The sequence below is a fragment of the Notechis scutatus genome, chromosome Z (genome assembly GCF_049901735.1).
Source record: "Notechis scutatus isolate UNSWTSFEM ecotype Mainland chromosome Z, rNotScu1.2, whole genome shotgun sequence".
Classification (NCBI taxonomy): domain Eukaryota; kingdom Metazoa; phylum Chordata; class Lepidosauria; order Squamata; family Elapidae; genus Notechis; species Notechis scutatus.
This window is the reverse complement of record NC_142025.1, coordinates 117805704-117831055: the sequence shown is the minus strand read 5'-3', so window position 1 is coordinate 117831055 and position 25352 is coordinate 117805704. Positions and strand designations below refer to the sequence as shown.

At 45.0% G+C, this 25352-nt stretch overlaps 2 protein-coding genes across 2 annotated transcripts; both read right to left on the bottom strand.

The window, feature by feature from the left end:
* Positions 1 to 2820: 2820 nt before the first annotated feature.
* On the bottom strand, positions 2821 to 9807 carry LOC113422267 (twisted gastrulation protein homolog 1-like). The gene is made up of 5 exons (XM_026683080.2): positions 9468 to 9807; positions 7975 to 8103; positions 6855 to 6948; positions 5477 to 5692; positions 2821 to 4026 (listed from the first exon to the last, which is right to left on the bottom strand). The coding sequence occupies exons 2-5, from the start codon at positions 8086 to 8088 to the stop codon at positions 3797 to 3799; spliced, it is 654 nt and encodes a 217-aa protein (XP_026538865.1). The 5' UTR covers positions 8089 to 8103; positions 9468 to 9807; the 3' UTR covers positions 2821 to 3796.
* A 1848-nt stretch (positions 9808 to 11655) lies between these two features.
* PPP1R3E (protein phosphatase 1 regulatory subunit 3E) lies at positions 11656 to 17537 on the bottom strand. The gene is made up of 2 exons (XM_026683099.2): positions 16195 to 17537; positions 11656 to 13364 (listed from the first exon to the last, which is right to left on the bottom strand). The coding sequence occupies exons 1-2, from the start codon at positions 16645 to 16647 to the stop codon at positions 12882 to 12884; spliced, it is 936 nt and encodes a 311-aa protein (XP_026538884.1). The 5' UTR covers positions 16648 to 17537; the 3' UTR covers positions 11656 to 12881.
* Positions 17538 to 25352: the final 7815 nt, after the last annotated feature.

Below are 25352 nucleotides of genomic sequence, written 5' to 3'. Positions count from 1 at the left end.
GAAGCGGAAGAGAAAGGCATTGTTAGGGGAAAGGGGAAAGAAGGAAGCCGCGGCTGCGAAGGCGGAAGGGAGAAGAGAGGATCGGAGCCGCGCAAAGGCGCGCTGGACGGAGGAGAAGCTGGGCTGCCCGGCTCGGTCCCCGGCCACTCACCCGCTCGGCCGCGCTCCAACTCTCCGCTTAGCGAGGGGCGCTGGCTTGCCCGGGCGCGGGAGAGGCTGGGCTGGCTGCCATTGGCTGGAGGAGCCCCGAGCGCCGGGCAGGGGAGGCTCCAGACTGTTCGGCACTCTGCACGTGCTCTGAGGGCTCCCTCCGCTCATTGTGGCTTCACGCGTTCCGGAACGTTCAGGGCGAGCGGAGCATGGCAGGATGGTGGAGGAAGAAGCGGGCCGAGGCCGCCTTCCTTCCCCAATCCCTTCTCGACAGCCATGGCTTCTCGAGAACGCGGGCCAAGCTTAAAGCGAGGTCGGGAAACTCGGGGTTTCGCCGATCTTCGGAACGCGGCCATTCTCTCCGCTTCGGGCGTACAACGGGTCCTTGCGTTAAGCAAGGATGTGAGTAACGTGTCTAGAGACGCGAACCCGGGGCTGCGATCGTTCACTCGGGTGTTGCTATATTCCCTTGCTTCCTCGAGGCAGCTTCAGCAACTGATTTAACAGATACTCAGAGTTGGAAGGGACCTGGTAGGTCATCTAGTCCAACCCTCCCAAGCGGGAGACCCTACACACCATTACAAATGGCAGTCCAATCTCTTGGAAGTTTCAAGTGATGACGCAGAAGCCCGAGTTCTCCTTGGTCTAAAAAATTCCTCTAAGTCTAAGCCATAGTTTACAGCTTCATGCATAGTTTATGTAAACTCTGATTGATGGTGTCAGACACACTTGGCCAGTGAAAGTAGTAAATTATCAAGCTAGAAACAGGGAGACCAGAGTTCGAGTCTCATATTAGGCACAAAGCTAACCAAGTGACCTTGGGCCAGTCAATGACTCTCAGCCCTGGGAAGGAAGTAACAGCAGACCGCATCAGGAAAAAATCTGGCCAAGAAATCTCACCTGCCTAAAACAGGAAGGGGGGGGGGAGGCATAAACCATGGTTTGACCAAGTTCAACAGCAGATAGACTGGTATCTTGTAATTTAACAATGGTTTGGTTTGCGCCTTTTTCCTAATTTGGTTTATGAAGAAGAAAAGGTATGTTATACCCATTCAGAAGACTCATTTTAAAAAGGTTCTCAACTTACAACCTGTCGCTTAGCGATGGTTCGAACTTACGACGGACCTGTCTCAGGATACTTAGGACTGGGTTCCAGTGGCTGCCCCTCTTGTCATCTGAGCGCACATTGGACGTTTAGTAACCATCCTGCATTCACAGCTGTTTGTGATGTCCTGTGATCATTTCACTGTGTTTTACAATATTTTTTATAAAAATTGGTATTTCTGGTTTGGGACAAAATGCCCCATAGTGAACAATAAGATTACTTAATGATTGTGGCACTTGCTTAATGACCACCACATAAAGGACATGATTGGGTCACATGAATGACTGCTTTGCGACTATTTTGACTTAGGACCATAATGGCTGGTGAATTCTGGGAGTTCAAGTCCGCATGAGAAATATTGATCTCTAGATCAGGGACTTGGCCACATTAAGACGGTTGGACTTCAACTCCCAGAATTCCCCAGCCAGTATGACTGGCTGGGGAATTCTGGGAATTGAAGTCCACCTATCTTAAAGTCCCTCAGCATGACTGGGTTAGGAATTCTGGGAATTGAAGTCCACCTGTCTTAAAGTCCCTCAGCATGACTGGGTTAGGAATTCTGGGAATTGAAGTCCACCTGTCTTAAAGTCCCTCAGCATGACTGGGTTAGGAATTCTGGGAATTGAAGTCCACCTGTCTTAAAGTCCCTCAGCATGACTGGGTTAGGAATTCTGGGAATTGAAGTCCACCTGTCTTAAAGTCCCTCAGCATGACTGGGTTAGGAATTCTGGGAATTGAAGTCCACCTGTCTTAAAGTCCCTCAGCATGACTGGATTAGGAATTCTGGGAATTGAAGTCCACGTGTCTTAAAGTTGCCAAGTTTGAAGACTCTTGATCTAGAAGTCACTGTTTCTGCAGCCATTGTTAGAATAAATCCAAAGAAAATGATTTGTGGGCAAACACATCCATACAACACATACACTTACTAGCTTTCACCCATTGTCTCCTGTTCCTCCATTAGTAGCGAGTTCCATCTGAGAAAGTCAAAAAAGTCAAGATGGCACCCTCCATCCCATTCCCCCATCTCTGCTCAATAAGCTCCTTTTAACTATTTAATTACGATGTCAGCAAGTGGTTCAGGTTCGCACAACGTGCTAAGCCCAGAAACGCCATATGTAGTGTCCCAAACAACTCAGATTGACCTGTGGGATAGCCGGAACCACAAATTACCTCCGAGTCTCGTTTGAACTTGAGTCTAGCAACGCAAAAACTTATCCACCTTCGACATATGACAGATCCTTAATGGACAGTGTGTAGCGTCTGCTTTCATGCCAACTTTGTGCCTCCAATACTTTCAGGCCAACCCCCGTTTCCTCCATTTTTTTTTATTTCTACAAAATACTACAGAGATATTTTATCATTAAAAGGAAGGATCCACAGGGCTGTTGTCATCTAATTTCAGCAAAACGGGCGGGGGGGCTATGGGGAAGGAAGGAAAAATATCCAAGGTGAGGTCCCAGGACAGATGGATCCCCAGCTGCAGAGGGAAAGACTGGGCTGGGCAGGGTGTCAGGGTTTCAAGTAATTTACATCCCATTCAATAAGAACTCGGAGGCAGGCGATTTCCTCAAAGAACATTTTATTAGGACATATCAAATTGGCATATTCCTGGTGGAAAACAGGCTTTTAAGTTGCCGCCCTGTTTGACATCCAATTAAAAGTCAAACTTTGTCACTCTCCCCGCCCCCCCCCCCCGTCTCCAGTCACATGGTCCGACCATCAGTTGCTAGGCGACCTCAGTCTCCACCTTTCGGACACCTGCACCAAGCTCCTTGATTCCCAGGGGAAATAATTTTATTTAGGCTACAACACCACAGCTATCTCTACACCCCTTTCCCTGGCCCCTTCGCTCCGGGCTGTATCAGCCCTGAAGCAGTGAGAAGAGAAACCACCCTAGAGAAAAGCTACAAAAAGAAAATGGCCGCTGTTCAGCCAACTTCAGGGTTGACACGGGGTGTGTGCGTGTGTCTTTTGTGCCCCCCTAAATTTGTTCTCGGGTTTGGAAATATCTGGGTTTGGAAAGCAGGCCGAAGCAGGAAGTAATACAGCTCAGTCCTCAACTTATTTTGTGACTCTTCTGACAGAATCAGTGGAGATGCAACTGTGTTAACGATTGTGGCATTCGCTTAATGACCACCACATAAAGGACATGATTGGGTCACATGAATGACTGTTTTGCAACTAGTTCAACTTAGGACCATAATGGGCGGAATGGCTGGTGAATTCTGGGAGTTGAAGTCCGCATATGAGAAATATTGATCTCCAGAGCAGGGACTTGGCCACATTAAGACAGTTGGACTTCAATCCCAGAATTCCCCAGCCAGCATGACTGACTGCAGGGAGTCACCTAATGGTGGCAAGAAAATGGAGCAAAACTCACTTAACAAAGGCCTCCCCTAAGAACAGAAACATTGGGCTCCCTTGTGGTCGTAAGTTGAGGACCACCTGTAATGGCTACTTGCGGTTTGCAGGGGAGGCTGTGTAGAAAAGTGCGGGCCATGCGACGCTCTACGAGTCAAGGAACAAAAAAAGCAACACCACTCAGACCTGGCAGTTGGAGCAATTGGCATGGGCACCTCCATAGCCCTGGCAGTCTGGCCCCAGGCACTGGCAACAGGCGCTGTGAAACCAGCGGTAACGCCAGGCGCCCACCGACTGGCAGGCTGCGCGGCAGCGGCTCATGGACAGGCAGTCGTTGAAGTAAATGGACTGGCAAGCTGGCGCCGTTGCATTCGGGCCCTTGGGGATGTCGGGGTCCGGGAGTGCCAGGTCTGCCAATGAGAAGGAGAAAAGTTGATAACAGAATAACAGAGCTGGAAGGGCCCTTGGAGGTCTTCTAGTCCAGCCTCCTGCTCCAGCAGGAGACCTTATCCCAGGGGTGGGCAACTATGGCCCTTTTATGAATTATGGACTTCAACTCCCAGAATTCCTGAGCAAGCCATGCTAGCTCAGGAATTTTGGGAGTTGAAGTCCACAAGTCATAAAGGGGCCATAGTTGCCCACCTCTGCCTTATCCCATTTCAAACAAATGGTTGTCCGGTTTCTTCTTAAAAACCTCCAATGTTGAAGTACCCACAAGTTCTGCAGGCAAGCCATTCCACTGGTTAATTGTTCCATCAGGAAATTTCTCCTTAGTTTTGGTCACCACGGTATTTAAAAAAAGATGTTGAGACTCTAGAAAGAATGCAGAGAAGAGCAACAAAGATGATTAGGGGATTGGAGGCTAAAACATATGAAGCAGGAGTTGGATAGGTCTAGTTTAAGGAAAAGAAGGACATGATGGCAGCTTTCCAATATTTGAGGGGCTGCCCCAGAGAGGAGGGGGTGAAGCTATTTTCGAAAGCACCCGAAGTCAGGACAAGAAAAAATGGATGAAGAAAACTAATCAAGGAGAGAAGCAATTTAGAGCTAAGGAGAAATTTCCTGACAGAACAATTTATCAGTGGAAAAACTTGCCTCCAGAAATTGTGATTGCTCCAACACTGGAGATTTTTAACACCGGAGGTTGCAGGAACTGGGCCTGGCTAGTCTAGGGAAGAGAAGGACCAGGGGAGACAGGATAGCTGTCTTCCAATATTTGAGGGGCTGCCATAGAGAGAAGGAAGGGGTCAATCTATTTTCCAAAGCCCCCAAAGGCCAGACAAGGAATAATGGATGGAAACTGATTCTAGGAGAGATTCAACTTGGAAATAAGCAGGAATTTTCTGACAGTGAGAACCATCAACTGAAGGAACAGAAGTTGCCTTTGGAAGTTGGAGCTTCATCCCTGGAGGCTTTCAAGAAGAGATTGGATGGCCATTTGTCACAAATGGTGTAGGGTCTCCCGCTTGGGCGGAGGGTTGGACTAGATGACCTACAAGGTCCCTTCTAACTCTTGTTATTTTTTTCTGTTCTGTTATTTCCCAATTTACCGGGTGACAATTAGAAAGATCAAGAAACAGCCACTTCAGTACACTGGGGGATATATTGGAAACTAATCAAGGAGAGAAGCCAGTTGGAATTAAGAAGAAAGTTCCCAACAGCGAGAACAATTAACCAGTGGAACTGCTTGCCACCAGAAATTGTGGGTGCTCCAGCACTGGAGGCTTTTAAGAAGAGATTGGACAGCCATTCGGCTGAAATGGTAGAGGGTCTCCTGCTTGAGCAAGGGGTTGGACTAGAAGCCCTCTGAGGTTCCTTCCCACTCTGTTATTCCATATGCCCCTCCCACTCTGGGCATACCTGTATGTGGTCCCAGTAGAAGGTGTCCGGTATCCACGTGGTTTTGCCGAAGTTCTTCTTCTAACGGCAGAGTCATGATGCTCCAGCCGAGAGCAGGGTGGCTGTTGGACAGAGCCAGGAGGGCCCGAAACAGGGACGGTACCGGAGACACCAAGTCATGCATGGAACTTCGTTGGGCAGGATGGGGAGCGGAGGAGATGCGTTCATCACACAGACCTGGAGAGGAGGACAAGAAGAAGGAAACAGCAAGGAACAAAGGACATTTGAATTATAGGTTGTCCTCCACATACCACCACGGTTGAGCCTAAAATCTCCATTGCTAATCAAGACAGTTAAGTAAGTTTTGCCCCATGTGGTATAACCTTTCTTGCCATAAGTTTTTTAAGTGAATCTCTGCCATTGTCAGAAGGTCAAAAATGGTAATAAGAGTCACAATCAACCAGTGGAACAGCTTGCCACCAGAAATTGTGGGTGCTCCAACACTGGAGGCTTTTAAGAAGATATTGGACAGCCACTTGTCTGAAATGGTATATGATCTCCTGCCTGAGTAGGGGGTTGGGTTAGAAGACCTCCAAAATCCCTTACTATTAAACTCCATTATTCTATTCTATTCCATATTTTCTGTTCTATTCTATTCTATTCCTATTTCATTTCATTCCATTCCATATTTTCTATTTTCTATTTTCTATTCTATTCTATTCTATTCTATTCTATTCTATTCTATTCTATTCTATTCTATTCTATTCTATTCTATTCTACTCTACTCTACTCTACTCTACTCTACTCTATTCTATTCTATTCTATTCTATCCCTATCCCTATCCCTATCCCTATCCCTATCCCTATTCCTATTCGATTGATTGACTTAACAATAATTTACTTAGTGGCCATCTGAAGTTACAACAGGACTGAAAGAAAACGACTTATGATTGGACCTCCCAACGGCTGCAGCATCCCCACAGTCACGCGATCAAAATTCGGACGCATGGGAATCCACGCGTTAGTTATGACGGTCATAGCGTCCCAGGGACACGTGATCCCCTTTGGCGACCTCCCGGCGATCAAAATCCACAGGGAATCCAGATTCGCTTCAAAACCCTGCGACGATCTTAACAAAACCGCAGTGCTTCTCTTAACAGCGGTGGCAAGGAAGGTCGCACAACGGGGCAAACCCCACTGAACAAGTGTCTCACTTAGCAATGGAAATTTAAACGTTAATCGTGGTCGTTAAGGCGAGGAGTCCCCGAACCGGAGGATCCTGGGAAATTGAAACCCAACAGAGAGAAGGCTGGAAGTTTGAGGAAACAGGGTAGGGAGACCCCCACGGGTCCAGCATCCCACCCCTCGCCCCTCCCCATCCGGAGGGCGAGTCATCTCACCTACACAATCACAGCAAGGCTCCCAGAGTTTAGCCAGGCAGAACGCGCACTGCTGGCAGCAACGGGTACGGTTGGCTTTGCACTGGCACATTTCCTGTTGAGAGGAGCCACCAAAAATATTGGTTATGGCAAGGTCAGCTCTCTTCCAAAAAGGGAACTCAGGCTTCTGTGCGCGCGCGCGCAACGCTTGTGCCCAAAGAGAAGTGTCACAAACCCACAAAACTGAAATAACAGGTAGTCCTCGACATACGACCGTTTAGTGACTGACTGAAGTTACCATGGCACTGAAAAAAAGCGACTTACGGCCGTTTTTCACACTTGTGACCTTTGCAGCATCCCTGTGATGATGTGAACGGAATTCAGAGGCTTGGCAACTGCTTTATTCTTATGACCATTGTAGCATCCGTCACGTGATTTACATTCAGATGCTTGACAAGTGGGTTCACACTTATGATGGTTGCAGCATTCCAGGGTCACATGATCCCCTTTTGGGACCTCCTGAGAAGCCAAGTCAATGAGGAAGCCAGATTCACTGAACAGCCTTGCTACTATTTTAACAGCTGCAGGTATTCACTAAACAAACGTGGTAATGAAAGACATAAATTGGAGCAAAGCTCTCTTAACAACATAAATTTGGGGGCTCAATTGTGGTCGAAACACAAGGACTACCTGACGGGTAATCCTCAACTTACAACCATTCGTTTGGTGACAATTTGAAGTTACAAAGCGACATTTTTTCACATGTACAACCATGGCAGCATCCCTAAAGTCACGGGATCAAAATTTAGATCCTTGGCAACTGACTCACATTTATGACGGTCGCAGTGTCCTGGGGTCACGTGATCCCCTTTTACAACCTGACGAGGAAAGTCAAGGGGGAAGCCGGATTCACTTAACAACCGCATCACTAACTGCAGGGATTCACTTAACAAACGTGGACAAGGAAAGTCGTAAAATGGGGCAAAACTCACTTAGCAAACGTCTTCTATAGCGACAAATATTTTGGGCTCAATGGTGGTCGTAAGTCGAGGACTACCTTTAATTATTACTCATTTGTTTCTCAAACCTAAATCTTTGCACCCAGATCACGGCCACAAGCATGCTTGTCACAGCGCCTTACCTGCAGCAAACACTTGCTGACATCACTCGCACAAAGTGCTTTATTGCACCCCTTGGCATGGGCATCCATAGCCCATGCAGCTGCCACGAGAAGCAAAACCACCCACCAGCGCATGGCTGCCAGCTGTACCTGGATGGGAATTAAAATAGATTAGATAGATGCATAGATAGATAGATAGATAGATAGATAGAAAGATAGATAGATAGATAGATAGATAGATAGATAGATAGATAGATAGATAGATAGATAGATAGATAGATGATAGATAGATGGATTCCTCTCTATGGCAGGAATTCCCAACTTGGCCTGCTTTAAGACAGGTGGACTTCAACTCCCAGAATCCCTCAGCAAGCATGGGATGCCTGCTGCAGCGAAGCATGCCGGCTGGGGAATTCTGGGAGTTGAAGTCTACACATCTTAAAGTGGGTAAGGTTGGAAAAGCATGTACCGTATGTAAAAAAAGGAGCCTTTTAAACTTCCTTCCTTCCACTCATTCATTTTTCATTCTTTCCCCTCATTGCCTGCCTGCCTGTCTTCCTCCCCTTTCCTTCCTTTCTACTTTATTCCCTTTTTCCTTTTTCCTTCTTCCTTCCTCTTTTCTTTTTCCTTTCCTTTCTTCCCCTTATTGCCTTCCTTCTGATTCTGTCTCCCTCACTCTTTCTTTCTTTCTTTCTTTCTTTCTTTCTTTCTTTCTTTCTTTCTTTCTTTCTTTCTTTCTTTCCTTCCTTCCTTCCTTCCTTCCTTCCTTCCTTCCGTTTCTTTCCTTCCATTTCGTCCCTCCCTTCCTTCCTTTCCTTCCTTCCTTCCTTCCGTTTCATCCCTCCCTTCCCTTCCCTCCTTTCTTTCCTTCCTTCCTTCCTTCCTTCCTTCTGCCTGGGGAGGAAAGATTCACTGAGTGGGAGGCTAATCAGCCCCACACATCATCATCTTGCAAAAAAAAAAAAAAAGAGGAACACCATGTTATTCTGCCATACCTTGCAGTAAAATGTGCATTTCAGCTGGTTAATCCCTCCTGGATCCATGTTTCCTAACCTTCTCTTTTTCTTGAAAAGTTTCCTTACTCTTTCTATCCCTCCCCCCCCCCCTTTTTTTTTTTTACTATTCCTCCTTTTATAAATCCACATCTTTTTTGGGGGTGGGGGCGGGGTAGGATTATGTTCCACGTTGTGCAAACCTAGCAGGGAAGGAGTGGAATCTGGATAAAGAGAGAGAGAGAGGGAGGGAGGGAGGGAGGGGAGAAAAAAGAGCCCCCTCCTCTAAAGACCGGATTTGATCCGTGGGAAAAGACCCCCCGCTCCGAACCCCCTTCAAATCTACGAACTGGACTTAGCTGCCTTAAATGGGGGATGAGGTGGGGGTCTCAGTTGGAAAGAGCTGGGAAAAGTCGGAGCAGACTAGATCCTAGACACCCCCGCCCCCCCAAATCTCCCCCACCCGTTGGTTCTCCCTTCGGGAAGGGAAGAAGAAGAAAAAGAAGCAGTGGCCGGAGTTACCTGGGCAAGCGGAGACTCTGCGGCCGTCTTTTGGGGCGAGGAAGGGCGAAGATGGGTTCTCCCTCCCCCCGTCTTTTTCTCCGGGGAGGAGGAGGAGGAGGAGAAGGGGGGGGCAGCGGGCAGGCCGGGAGCGCGCGGGATGGGAAGGCGGTGGATGGTCGAGGGTGGGTGGGGGAAGATCGGGCCTCCTTCCCCCGCCCCGAATGCGGACGGTCGCTTCGGGGCAGCCGAGAGGACGGGCAGGTGGGGGCTCCTCCCGGCTTCTCTTTATGCAAGCCGCGATTTGGGGGCCTCCTTCCTTCTTTCTCTCCATCCTTCTCTTCCTCCCTCCCTCCCTTCTCTTCTTTCTCTCCCTCCCTTTTTCTCTCCTCCCTCCCTCCCTCCCTCCCTTCCCTTCCTCTTCCACCCTCCCTCTTTCCTCCTTTCTATCTTCTCCTCCCTATTCCCCTCCCTCCCTTCTTTCCTTCTCTCCCTCCCCCCTCCTTCTTTCCCTCCCTTTGTTTTTCTCCCTCCCTCCTTTCTTCCCTCCCTCCCCTTTCCCTCCCTTTTTTCTCTCCCCCTCTCTCTCCCTTCACTTTCTCTTCCTCCCTTTTCTCCTTCTTTCCTTCTCCCTATTCCCCTCCTTTCCTTCCTTTTTTTCTCTCCCTCTCTCCCCGCCTCCCTTCTCTTCTTCCTTCCCTTCCTTCCTTCATCTTCCACTTCCCTCTCCTTCCTTCATACCTTCTGCTCCCCATTCTGCTCCCTACCTTTTCTTTCTCTCCCTCCCCTTTTTTCTCTCCTTCCTTCCCTCCCTCCTTCCTTCTCTCCCACCCTTCCTCTCTTCCTTCTCCCAGCTACACGCTCCTTTGCTTCCTCCTTTCTGGTCTTCCCCTCAACTGTCACCCATCTCACTTTGCCCTTCCAGGAAGCCTCACTTTGGACAACAGCTTAATAACAACAACCCTGCTCTGTTGAACAAGCCAACGCCTCCCTTTGGGTGTCTGTCTTGAAAAATCCCAGTTTTCATCCAGCCTCCACTTCAGGATTCCCTGGATCCAAAGAACTGCAGGTCTTTAGGCCAAAAAGTGTGTTTCCTGGGTATAAAATGTGAATTAGGAATCTCTGGGTTTTCCTTCCATGTTTATTTATTTAAGAGATGATTCATCCCCCCCCCTTCAGTTATTAAGAAGAATGAATGAATGTAAGTTTCTTTGATATCTAGCAGAAACAGATGCATCTCCATCTCCCCCTTAAATTCACCAGTCAATGAGACACAAATACATGAATAATTAAATGATTGAACTGGTTATCAGTTTCATATAGCCTGATAATTACTCCGGACATTTTCAGTCATTGGGTCTCTGGTGGGCATGGAGATAGTTGGGTGGCAGGGCCCATAATGGTGCCCTAGAATTCCCAACAGTGCCCCCCTAGGAAAGGACCCCCATCTTACATCTAACTTTTTAAGTTATATAGAGCAAAGCCGGTCAGCTCAGAGATAAAATGCAATAGAATCTGGAACAGCATTTCTCAATTTCCGCAACTTTAAGATGTGTGGACTTCGACTCGCAGAATTCCTCAGCCTGCTGCTGGCTGAGGAATTCTGGGAATTGAAGTCCACGAATCTGAAAATTACTGAGGTTCAGAGACACTGATCTGGAGAAAGTGTTATAAAATCTGTGATTATTAAGGTTCTTCCCATGCCCATTGTGGATCAAACTACTTATTCCAGAAATGGCACTTGGGATTTTCCCAGAATCCTCTAGCCCAGGTGTGGGAAATCATGGCCCTTTCATGACCATGATCAGGCACAGGAATTCTGGGAGTTGAAGTCCACAATCATAAAGGGGACATAGGTCCTCACTTCTGCTCTAGCCAGTATGGCTATTGCTGAGAATTCTGGAAACTCAAATGCTCAAAGTTCTTGTATTGCTATCCGCTATTGTGTGAGTGTCATTCAGACATTGTTGAGTTCTTTTAGTGTTGTGCTAGAAAACAATTTAGAAATCCATCAACCATAGAAGTAATTGAAATGCTAAGAGTGTTTCCCCCCTCCCCCCCCCCCCCATAAAGGCACTGATCTGCAGCTTATGCTAAAAGATGGCCTGCCGTTTCTAAAATAACTTTTCTGGGTTTTTGGTGGGTTTAAAAAAACATTAGATGGATCAGGGTCCATGACGCATAGATGAAAATAATAAGAAACACCTCATCGGGAATAACAAGGGTGATTTTTTTTTTCCTCTTTAACCAGCCAGCATAGAAGTAAAATAGGATTGCAAAGAGAAGTGTTAATACATTCATTCATGCAGAAAAAATGAAGAAACAGCACGTGCAAATGAGTCCCTTGGAATGGAGATCCAGAATGTTTTCCCCAAAGTAAGGAAAACAGGAAATCGAAGACAATCTCTGATCTTCATCCACGTACATGCAGATGTGTTTCCCCCCCAGTGTACAATGTACAAGATGGGCATTTCAACAGAAGAGAACCATACAGAACAGAACAGAATAGCAGCGTTGGAAGGGGCCTTGGGAGGTCTTCTAGTCCAACCCCATGCTCCAGCAGGAGACCCGACACCATTTCCGACAAATGGTTGTCCAATCTCTTCTTAAACAACTTCCAGTGATGGAGCATCCACAACTTCTGAAAGCAAGCCGTTCCACTGGTTTATTGTATTCACTATCAGGAAATTTCTGTATAGTTCTAGGTTGCTTCTGTCCTTGATTAGTTTCCATCCGTTGCTTCTTCTCCTGCCTTCAGGGCTTTGGAGAATAGGTTGACTTCGTCTTCTCTGTGACAGACCCTCAAATATTGGAAGACTTCTATCATGTCACCCCAGTCCTTCTTTTCATTAAACTAGACATACCCAATGCCTGCAACATTCTTCATATGTTTTAGCTTCCAGTCCCCAATCATCTTTGTTGCTCTACTCTTATTCTCTTTTACTCCGATCCCTTTCTCTCCAAAACCTCCAGGGTATCAAGTTTAGTTTATAGGATGGGAGAGTAGAACTTAGCTTTGATGACATTGTGGCTAATATGTTGAGTTGTTTTTTTTTTTATCCTTTTCTCGTGGACATCTCTGCCCACCTCTGCTTTGGAGGACACCTCCATTCAGTGACTTCCCCACTCAACATGGACACTGGATTTGGATCGCAAGCAAGAGAATGTAAACAGAGAATGGTCCTCCTTGCGGAGCGATGGCCCAATGTCAGGGGTTGTGTGAATGCTCTGTTGGGGATCGCAAAAGCTACAAGCAGTGGATTTTGTTTTAGTGATAAGCAAATCCAATTGTCCGAGTCAATTCTGGTGTGTTTGTGGGTGTGGGTGCCCAAATGCCTGGGTACCTCTAGGTTTCAACCTTGATCTTCTACTTTTCCTATCAAACTAAAGGTTCAACAAGCCTTTCCATCTTTTCTTCTGGGGACAGAGCTTCGCCTACAGAAAGTGTATCCAGCCAGTTTCACAGCAATCTTGAATGGGGCTGGGGAATTCATCTTCCTCGGCTACGCAAGGAGGAGGCCGCAGAGAGTAGTTACGTCCCTGGTTGTTGTCCCAGAATTCCTTTCCCCCCACCATGTAGCAGAGGGCAAACTCGAGCACCGCCCCTGCGGAAAGTGGGACTAGCAGAGGCAGACGGAAGGCAAAGCGGTCAGCGTGGTCCTGGTCCCGCCCTGCAGGGGCGGCGTAGGAGGCACGAGCTTCGTGCTCGGTAGCCCAAAAGTCCCAGGTGTATCGCACAGAGACCCTTTTCTCATAGGCCAGGTTGATTACACGGATGGTGCCAGAAACACAGGATCCCTCGGCCCGGACACCCTCCAAAAGCACGCACTGGGCCAGAAGACGGGACAGAAAATCAGGCATGCTCAGAGGATCTGGGAACATTGGCTCCAGCAGCCGAGTCTGCAGGTTCCAAGATTCCTGAGGATGTAAACGATGGGAGAGCAAGGATTAATCATCTTACTTTAACAACCCCATAATCCCTTGCGGGGTGGAATCTGGGCAACTGAATGGAGCTAGCACAGTTTTAACGGCTGGATGCCTTTCCTGTTGCCAATGTGGAGTTTTGTTCAGCAGATATATTCTCATGGTGCCCAGAGAGAGAAATATCTGCCTCTACCTAGAATTGAACTCACAACCTCCATGATTGTGAGGCGAGAGCTCCACTTCTAGGCCACTGCACCATTCCGCAAGGATTAATAAATTGAGAAATTGTAGCTTTGTTGCAGTATAAGAAGCAGGGGGGAGTGCCGTGGAAAGTTTAAAAAAAAAGTCAAAATGGCGGCCATAAGTGTGCAATCACAGTGCTGCCTTAAAGATTAGAACAGTGGCTCTTAAACAGGGCTAATTGTGGCATATTCTGAGGGATGATGGATAAATTTGTAATGGCTCATTTGTGAGTCGGGGATCCAGTTTAGGGCCGTGGTTGGTGAGGTGCTTGTAAAAGAAGATTCTGGGTGTAATAAAATCTTTGGATATCAGGTTTGGGGTAATTGGGTCAAACATCTTAAGAACCACTGGATTAGATGGAAATCGGGTTGATTGGAAGAAAAACAAGGCAGAAAGGTAAGGAAAATGTGTAGGATTGTAGATGCACCGGACTGAAAGGATGAAAACGAGTACTATACGAGAGATTGAAGGGAAAGGAAGGAAGCACAAAGCAAAAGGGAGCAAATTATCAAAATCCTGCCTAGAAAGGGAATAAGAGAAACAGGGAGAACCAAAAGGAATCGCAAGGAAAGAAGAAGAATCACGAGGAAATGTAATGGAATAAAAAAAAAAGAGATGATGGGGACCATAAGAGAATATAGATATAAGTGGGAAAGCTGGAATAAGGGAGATCAGACTATCCTTGAGCAGGTGGGGGTGAAACTGAACTGACAACCAAGCCTTCTCAGCTGGTGGGCTTGTAGAGAAAAGGATGAAGGGATGATGCAAACAAAAAAAAGGAGACCAGAAAGGGAGGCAGGTCAAGGGAGAGAAAAGGGGAGGGAAAGGTGGAAAACCAAGGAAGATGGGGGAGCTATGAGACAGAAAATCAGCAGAGAGAGAGAAAAGGGAAAATGGGAATGAGAGAGAGAGAGAGAGAATATGATTGCAAGAATTTCCCCCTAAAGCTCTAATTAGTTGGAATGAAGAAATTAATTACGTATTTCAATTTGGGGCAGATTTTCAGGACCAAGGAGCTGAGAAAGTGACATTTTTAAGCTCGTATGATAGAATACCCCATCCACACAGACCAATCGATAACACTTCTTACTACTTTGAAGATACAGGAACATCTCCAGGGTGTTAGGAACCTTAAGAGATTGCTCCCTACCACCTGCGCAGCTCAATAATCTCTAAAAGCCCAAAGCATAGTTAAAAAGAAATCAGCAGAAAATAATATTGAATTGCTAAACCCAGACTTTTGGCAGCCGAAACTATGGTACTAACCACAGTTTCCGATAATGGCTTTTCCTTGTAGCCTGAATTGTTCTTTGCGTATCCTATTCCTAGAAATGGTTTTCTGCGGCTTTTCTTCTTCATTCAGATCTTTTGCAACGGTTCAAGGCCAGGTTTTCAATGCTGTAATGCACTGACATGATTATTATTTTTAATTAGAAGTAATGGAAGCCACTCTCCTTGGATAAAGCACCTGACATAGCCATAACTTCTGGATTATGCATTATTCAGCAGGTTTAAATTTGATAGCCCTGTGGTCATAACTTTGTTGTTTTCCCTCTAATGGACTAAGGTAGACTCTTCCAGCATGGCCACCGTACAGGGTTCTGCAAAATACGGGATGAGCAAAGCGATACAGAAAACTGGCCGTCCCACGGATGGCTAGATTTTTGGAGCCCACCTTCTTGTCTACATTAAGGAAATTTGTCATTAGCACAAGGAAACTTAAATCTGTAAGACTTTACACGGGTGTCTGGAAGGCATCGTCAAAAGGATGGAGAATGAAGGTCAGGTTGGTGTGGTCAAAGCTACCTGCTTTTTATGCGCAATGAACATAAAAAAACATTCCACGGAGCTTTAACCTGTAACTTCCAACTTGACTTTTTTGATCCGTGGGCACCCCTGTAAGATTATTTTATCTAGATAGAAATTTAAAATGGCTCGAATTCTAGATCTGGAGAGACAGGGCACATATTAATTCACCTTTTAAAACCCTTGTTGTCTATCCAACAATGGTTGGAAACTAACCAAAGAGAGAAGCAATGAAGGAGAAATGAAGGAGAAACTTCTTAACAGTGAGGACAATTAACCAGCGGAACAGCTTGCCACCAGAAGTCATGGGCACTTCACCACTGGGGATTTTTAAGAAGAGACTGGACAGTCACTTGTCTGAAATGGTATAGGTTTACTTGTTTGAGCAGGGGGCTGGACTAGAAGACCTCCAAGGTCCCTTCCAGCTTCTATTCTATTCTATTCTATTCTATTCTATTCTATTCTATTCTATTCTATTCTCTCAATAAAATAGTCTGTTCTAAAAATGGTATCTTGGTTAAAACTGGTTTACAACAGCACCCCCGTGTGGCCACTGGAGGCAGCACTATTTCTGTTGCAAGGAAGACATTTTTGATCTTCCGAGATCTGGTTAGAAAATGGTCCTGTTTTTTTTCCCTCAAGGAAATGAACACCCTGTTCTTTTCCTTTGCTGGGGAAAAGAAAACTTTGAATCGATTGCCTGGTTCTAACTTTTTTTTTTAGGCTCACCCAAACCCACCCCGAGGTGCTTCCGGGCAGGATCAACTTTTGTTACCTTCACCGGCGGGCAGAATGGCAGACACGGCGCAAAGTGGCTGAGGGAGTCACGCCTCAGCTGGTTGTGGACCCTCTCTGGCACCTGTGGAAGGTCGTTGGGCCAGAACTGCCGAACGCTGATCAGCTCCAGGCCCAAGGAGTCGGCGAAGCGCACCCGCTTGCGAGTCCTGGGGCTACGGCTGCGTGATGCTCCTCGTATCCTACCCTGAGCCGGGGCAGAGCGAGTTCGGCGCCTTCCCCTACTTTTGGGTCCCCTGAAGAGATGGCGACGTCTCTGGGTCCTGCCACGCGGCCTGCCCTCGGACTCGGATTCGGAGCCTTCGGTTCCCGAATCCTCTGCGATGCTTGGACGGGCCGTGCGATAATAGGCCCTCTCGTACAAGCCGGCGATGTAGCTTAAGTTGCGGGGAATGTTGCTGGGGGTCAACGGGGAAGGCGGAGCTTGGGCCATAGGAGCGAAGTTTCCGACCCCTCTTCCTTACGGCCAATGGTGGGATTCAAATAATTTAACAACCGGTTCTCTGCCCTAACGAGTTCTTCCAACTACCAGTTCGCCAAACTGCTCAGAAAGTTAACAACTGGTTCTCCCGAAGTGGTGTGAACTGGCTGAATCGCACCACTGCTTATAGCCCCCACCACTTGCCCCCGTCCAATTTTTAGTTGTGGTTACCTTCAGGGATCACAGTCCTTGACGAACCCTTCCACGAGACTCGTCCTTCTCTCACCGTGCTTGAGGGGGTCCCATCTTATTAGTTCTTGGGTGGGTGGGGAAGACTTCCCTCTTGATCATTCCCTTGCCCGCTTCCCCAATCTTTGGAGCACCAAGATCTCCTCGTATCCTCTGACCTCCTCCGGATCGCGGATTCCTGTGTCTTCTTGCTGCTCTACAAATCGTTCTGCTTCTTCACAGGAATTTACGCGAAGTGGGTGGGGAGGAATAAACGCTCCATTCTCTGCCATCGGGGATCTCCGTTTCCTCCATCGAATCTTCTGCCTGGTTCTTTCCTAGGAGGAGAAAAAGGGAATTGCCTGCCCAAGATTTGTTACTCGTAATGTTAGGACCTCTCCTTCAGTGAAAATGTTGTATATCTGCCTCATCTCTGCTTTTGGTCCTATCGCACCAATTGTCTAAGCTGTCCTCTGTCCTTTTTGATTGTCTACGTCTCCTCAGCTTGCTGAAATCTTAGGCAGATCCTGAGTTTCCAAACACCCTCTCCCTTAGGCTATTGATACAATGGGGTGGGTTGGTAGTAGTGCTCTTTGCCTCTTTCAAGGGCTCCATCATTCCTTTCTTCCTTCCAGCTGTCACTCACTCCATCCGACTGCCTCTCTCTCTCTCTCTCTCTCTGGCTCAATCCTTTTATATCTCTACCAAAGCCTGCCTTATCACGCAACGACGTGTTTTCCTTGAGAGCTTGCAAGCTTATGAGTTTTTTTGGGTTCAGTCCAGCCAAAAGGTGCCTTCAAAATTACCTTCACCGCTGACTTGGAAAGCCGGACATCTACTTTCTGACCAGATTGATGCTCGAGCAAGGAATCCTTGCGAAAAAAATCCCAGAATCGCACCCAAAAGAGTTTTGGAAGAGCAGAGAAAGAAATGCCTTTATGACGAGACTCCAAAAGGTTTTATTACTTCTGGAAAGAGAAGTCCAAGTGCCAGGGACAAAATGTCTCTTTAAAAAGAGATCCCTGCCCAGAAATGTTTCCACACGGAGATGAATAATTCAGGAGATCAAATGGAGTTAATGCACTGTCAGAGATATCGAAAGGAGAAAAGCCTCACACTCACCGAGGAAGGGAGTGGACCGAGAATGGGGGTCATCCACACGAATCAGTTTGGAAAGAGGAGGTCAGAAATGGAATGCTGGAATGGGTGGCTTCCATGTTGGCCTGTGGGGTAAAGCAGAGACACTTTTTGGGCTCCCCAAGACATCTTATAACCTTGGATGTCAAGAAGAGGTGTTAGGTTGGCTTGGTGGGATTTTTAACTAGGAAATTCTGTAGACATCTGAATCATCGAGGTTTACTTGTCCAGTCATGAATAATGAAACTCCAACTTGGATCTGCTGAAATTCCCTTGAGCTCTTTGTCATGCAGCATAAAAAGTTTGGTTGAGCTATGCAATTAAAACAAAAGTGGGGGGGGGGGGGGTGTCTCTTCTCTTCTGATGCAAATTGACCAACTGTCTCCAGTGCACCAAGTCCCCTCGATGAAACCAGGAGAAGAAACTTTAGAGCAACTTCAGAAAGATAATTGTATCCAGCTACTTTGTTCTGTCTGTTAAATTCTGGAGAGATGTACAGAGTTCCTTGGCTGTTCTACAATCTATGGTAGGAGCAGCTTTAAGACGGGTGGACTTTAACTCCCAGAATTCCCCATGCTGGCTGGTGTTAGAAGAAAAATTTGGTCCAGTCCCAAGCTGGGAGAAAGACGCTGGAAATAAAATGGAGTCTGGCTTTACAGACTCCAGGATAGAAGGTCTCTGTTTATTTGGATGCCAGAAACTTTAGTGACATCAGCATGTTTCTGAGGTGGCTGATCAAATGGAGTTGGGGTAGGTTGGCTTTGGTACATTCTTTGAGGCTTTGTGATTGAGATGCCTGTTCCTGCGCAAGAATGTGTCCTTTAATATTTTAATGGCTGTTGCCAGGTTCCTATGAGGTCATGTAAGGGTCATGGCTGGCTCTACAGGCAAAAGGGGAAATGCAAATCCTAGGTGTTTGAGCTAATCTTGTCAGTTTTGGCTTGCCTAATTGTGTTGCTTATTTGGAATCTCTTTGCTTATGAATAGATTGGCCCAATCTTTCTGAATGGATACAAAAATCTCCACTCTTAAAGACTACTCTCTTCAAGTTTCTGCTTGAGGCTGTTTTCCTATGGATGGAAGTCTGGGGCTGCTTCCTGCCTTTAAGAACACATATCTCCATTTCTCTTTTGGAAATAAAATATTCTGTCTCTTTTAATATTACCCAAAATATTTCATTCTCTAGGAAACTGGGGGGCTTCCCACATTGGGGAACCAGCTTCAAGATGGGTGGACTTCAATTCCCAGAATTCCCCATGTGGGCTGGGGAACCAAGGTCCTGTATGTGCATGTGTTCCCAATCTTAAAAGATGTGACATTTGAACGCAGAGTCTCTTTTCTCTTAAGCAAGTCCTTATGTACCCATAATTCAACCAAGCCTGAGTTTTTCCATTTGAATAGTCCTTGATTTACAACTATCTGTTTAGTGACTTTTTGAAGATCAGGAAAGCCCTTTTTGGCAAAAAATAAATAGCTTATTGAGAAACTCAACTCTGGAAATATTATTCTGGAAGTTGTTAAGAAATACAGGTAGTCCTCAACTTATGACTACAACAGAGCCCGAAATTTCCATTTGCTAAGCAAGATAGTTGCTAAGTGAGCTTTGTCCCATTTTATGACCTTTCTTGCCACATTACTTAACATCACTGCAGATGTTAAGTTAGTAACACCATTGTTAAGTGAACCTGGCTTCCCCAGGGTTTTTGCTTGTCAGAAGGTCGCAAATGAGGGGATCAACATGACCCACGGATGTTGCAACCGTCATAAATATGAGCGAATTGCCAAGCATCTGAATTTTGATCACGTGATGAAGGGGATGTTGCAATGGTCGTAAGTGTAAAAAACGGCTGTGAGTCACCTTTTTTTCAGGCCATAGTAGCTTCAAATGGTCACTAAGTCAATGGTTATAAATCAAGGAATATTTGCATATAAACGTGACTGGGATGGAGAACGACCTAAGTTAATCTGCCACTTGCATAAGGTTATTTAAACTGATGTGTTGGAAGTAAAATCAGGTCGATTCCGAGCCAGGAGAAAAATGCAGGAGCTGATGAATTTGGAGGCAAGCTGCAGGAAAAGAGGTTTCCATTTACAGATAGTCCTCGACTTAGGAACCACAATGGACCCCCAAAGACATAGACATAAGACATAAGAATTTATTTGTCATTACACTCGCTAGCGGGTGCAACGAAATGAGGTGCTCTTCCACAAAGTAAAACTGGACAAACGCCACTGAAAGAAAAAAAATTGAACTAAACACAACCAACCATACAATAATCTCTATGCAATTTAAAAATGTAAATACCCCATTACTCTCAGCCATTTAAATTCCACAAAAATCTTATGACCCTGCATTCAAACTCAAAACTGCACTTGGATAAAAACTGTTCTTAAATCTGGTCGTCCTTGTTCTTAATACCCTAAATCTCCTTCTCGATGGTAATAGTTCAAAGAGCTGATGTCCCGGATGAGAGGAGTCATTCAATATATTAAGTATCTTCCTCTTACGTCTATTCCTATACAGTTCTTCCAAAGAGGGGAGTGAGCAGCCAATGATGTTTTGGGCCGTCTTGATCACCCTCTGAATTGCCTTTTTCTCTGCCACTGTGCAGCTCGAGAACCATACACAGAGACAGTAGGATAATATACTCTCAATTGAACTCCGATAGAAGGTAGTCAGTAGACTCTCAGCCAGTTGTTGTTTCCTAAGAATCCTTAGTAAATACAACCGTTGTTGTGCCTTCTTAATTAAAGCAGCGGTGTTTGCGCTCCAAGTCAGGTCATTTGTAATGATGGTCCCGAGAAACTTACATTCAACCACCTGTTCCACACGAACTCCTCTATATACAGTGGCTGAATGTCTGCTCTTTTTTTCCTATAGTCCACTATAACCTCCTTGGTCTTCTTAATATTAAATAGAAGATTATTGTTCTTGCACCAGCGGGATAGCTGTAGTACCTCATCCCAATATGCAGACTCATCATCCCCAGAAATAAGTCCTACAAGCGTAGTATCGTCTGCAAATTTCATTATCCTATTGTTGGGATGTTTATTTGTGCAATCAGATGAATAGATGGAGAACAGTAGTGGACTAAGGACACAACCTTGTGGAGTGCCAATGCTAAGTGTCTTGACAGTAGAAATATAATCATTCAGTTTAACTCTTTGTGGATGATTTGTTAAAAATCCAATATCCATAAACAAATAGAATCTGGAAGATCTAGATCTTTGAGCTTGGCTATTAATCTGTGCGGTATGATGGTATTGAAGGCAGAACTAAAATCTCACGAACAACATTCTTACATAATTCCCGGTGTTTCCAAATGGGATAAAGCCATGTGAAGCACAGTAATAATTGCATCCTCGGTTGATCTATTTTCTTTGTAAGCAAACTGAAGCCCATCAAAGGAATCGGGAAGGCAGGAGATAATATAATTTCGAACTAGCTGCTCAAAGCACTTCATTAAGATAGAAGTTAAGCCACCGGCCCATAGTCGCTCGGACCATTTGTGGGCATCTTTTTAGGCAGTGGAACGATGGTGGAAGCCTTGAGACAAACAGGAACCACGCATTGTATCAAGGATCGATTAAAAATTTCAGTCCATACCCCAGCTAACTGATCAGCACAATCTTTTACCACCCGACCAGGAATTGAGTCGGGCCCAGCTGACTTTCTGGAATTAACCGCCTTCATTGTCTGCCTCACATCCTGCTCATTCACAATGAAGGGGAGGCTCTGCTGAGTAAATGATGGCAAAGGGACAGTTTCAGTTTGATGGATCTCAAATCGGACAAAAAAATTGTTCAACTCCTCAACCACTGCCGCACTACCATCCGAAGAGACCTTTTTTGCTTTATAGTTCGTTAGTTGTTGAACCCCCTGCCAAACCTGCCTCATGTTATTACTGAGAAAGCAATCTTCAATTCTCCTCTTATATTCGGCCTTAGCTTGCTTAATACCTCTCCTCAAGTTCGTTCTTGCAGCACTATAATCTAGATCATTCCCAGACTTAAAAGCCTTATTTCTTGCGTACAACAAACGTCTAACCTTCCCGGTCATCCAAGGTTTTTGATTAGGATAAACCCGGATTCGTTTATCCACCGTGACAGTATCAATACAGTGTGCCATATACCCCAACACCGCAGCCGTGTGATCGTCGAGATCAGAATGATCAAAAACTTCCCAGTTTGTCTGTTCGAAGCAGTCCTTTAGCTGCTCCATTGCTCCCTCTGGCCAGTTTTTCACCGTCTTGACTACCGACCCTGCCGGTTTTCTCAGAGGAATATACTCCGGGGCTAGAAGCAGGGACAAGTGATCCGACTGGCTCAGATGTGGTAATTGTAACACCCTGTATCCATTTACAATATTCGTGTAGACCTTATCCAAGGTGTTCGACCCCTAGTGGCACACCTTATATGTTGATAGAATTTAGGGAGGACGACACGAAGATCTACATGATTAAAATCTCCCGCAATAATGTATACAGCATCTGGAAATTTGCTTTGCAAGTTGCCAATTTCATCACCCAGGAAGCCCAGAGCCAAATCTACATTTGCATCCGGCGGAATGTAAACAGCAAGAATAATAACAATGCTAAATTCCCGTGGAAGATAGAAGGGTCTGCATCTAACAGACAGATATTCCAGCTCCAAAGAGCAGTGACGTGTTATAACCTCTGAGTTTGTACACCAAGTCTCTTTAACAAACATACACACTCCACCTCCTCTGCACTTCCCCACATTTCTGTCTCTATCCAGACGATGTAATAAAAAAACGTCCATCTCAATAACAATGTCCGGGATAGTTGGGTTCAACCAGGTTTCGGTGATTAACAACACACAACAGCTTTTCACGAACTTACTCGAACTTACTCGAAGAGACCTGTAACCTTAAATCATCCATCTTGTTTGCCACAGATCTAGCATTAATGAGAGACTTGGGAGCGGCAGCCGCTTCGTTTGTTTTTGCAGCCTGTATAAAACACCAGCCCTGCAGCCTCTTTTCTTCCCCCTCTCCCTTCGTCTTCTTCTCTTCCTTCTCACCCTCTCTCTCACCGGAGCCCCAATCCACGGAGAGAGCCGAGCCGGGGAGCCTTGCAATCTCTGACGGTATGTTATGTTTCCAAACAAACTTAGCTGTTATCTCTTGTTTGCTTTGTAGTCCAATCTTCACAAGCTCACAATTGCTGTAGAGTATGTTCATCCCGCAGGAGGTATTCACAATACAAGATAATCCATACTGTCTGAAATCTGTGTCTGTCTTGTTGGGTTGCAGAACCAGACAGTTATAGAGGTGCAGATGACAGACTCAATAATTCCTCTGTAGAACTGCACCAGCAACTCCTTGGGCAGTTTGAGCTTTCTGAGTTGGCACAGAAAGAACATTTTCTGTGCCGTTGTAAGTTTGAATGGTCACTAAATGAACTGTTGTAAGTCGAGGACTACCTATGTTTAGGAATGGGACGCGAAGTGACTCAGCATGGCTTCTGGGACAGCCTAGAGAGGCTGGCATGGGGAGTATAGAGGAATTTTTATACCCTTTTGGAACTTTGAAATTGAGATGGGGTTATTTGATCAGATTATTTTGATTAGATTATGTGGGATTCGTGGTCTAGTTTCGAAGTAAACAATTACCAGCCAAAACTTCCAATAGAAAACAGTGGTACTTTTATTTACTTCACACACACAGTGGGCACACCTAACCATCAATATGTATGCCTTATATTCTCTTGCACATTTTATAAATTTACAAATAAATATTACAAATTTACATCCCACCTTTTCTTTATTGGCTTAGTATTCATGTCACCACTACCTATCCAAAGCGTCTAAAATGAATACATTTTATATGTATATAAAATGAATACACGTTTATATGTTATGTTCACACCTATAGTTTCCTCATACATGCTTGACAAACTAAACTAAATAAATAAAAAAATAAATTATCTCCTGATTACATCTCCCACCACTCTAATTCTATCACCTCCCTGCCCTTATTTACGAGTTCCCTTTTATGGTCCTATTTCCTAAGGGTTGCCTCTAGAGTAACTATCATATCAGCAAATTCTGGTTTAAGGCCGGTTTTTAGCATAGCAGAGGCCTTCCTACACACAATTCTCAAGCTTCAGCCTGGCTCATGAGATTAGAAATACATACAATGTAGTTTCTTCCCAGGCCAACATGCATGTCTTCTTACAATTCTATCAAAACAATAAATTCCCACAGATGAGATGCTGTGTTCTAACCTAGTCTAATCTGTATTTCCCACCCCTTTCCTGGGTGGTGGTGCAGGGTCAAGGCTAGCCCTGGGGAAATGGAGATTCTTTGAGTCTTTGTGTTTTTCTGACTCAAATCCTTAATCCTGTCAATTCAGCCTTTTCTTCCAGTCTTCAAATTGGGGTTACTTGAGGCCATCCAGGCTGGGAGGCAGGGATTGCTTTGCTTCTTCTCTATGCATGTTTTTTCTTTGCCTTCTCTGAGGGACATGGAAATAAAGAGGGGAGGGTTCTTCTTAGGATTCTTCCTACCGGTGGTTTTTTCTTTTTTCTTTTTGTAAAAAATTTATTTGGGTTTTCACAAAACATAATACAAATAAAATATCTTGTTTTGAGAATAGCATGATCCCAGGTTATCACTTCTCTATACAGACACAAACTCAATTTCATGTTCGTATTTGTGTTCTATTCCATATCTTATTACTATTTTAACATTTTCTCCATAATTTTTCCCCTCCCTTGGTTTTCTCAACCTTGTTTTTAATTATCTCATATCTATCTAAATTCAATGATACATCTTTTTCTAAGTTTCAATGTCTTTCTAATCATTATATTTATACTTTTGTCTGTCCTGTTTCAATTTCATATTTTCTTTTCTCATTAAACAAATTTTCCCCTGTAGATACTGATTGGAGTATGACACCTTTGTATCTTTTAATTTTGTCCATTCAACTCTTATTTAAAACTTCAATTTATGCCTTTACAATTATAACATTCAATATAATACATAACTTCCAATCGAATTCTGCTTGGTACATGTTCTTAAAGAGAAAAAAATATATATAACGATAGTAAATAAAATACTTATTCTATTCCAATTCAGCTCTATCATTGATGTTATAATTACAATCTTTAACATCTTTAACATTTCTTTTCATTTGAATATCATACTTCCTTAGGAACACTTATAATATTTCCATAATTTTTTCATATTTCTTTCAGGTTTCTCTTCACTTAAATTTTTATAAATCATGAATAATAATTAAAATGTTCCCATCCTTTCCTAATTTCATTCTCTCATTCTCTTTATTTCATTTAGTTATTAACAAATTACATTACATTACAATAAGTATT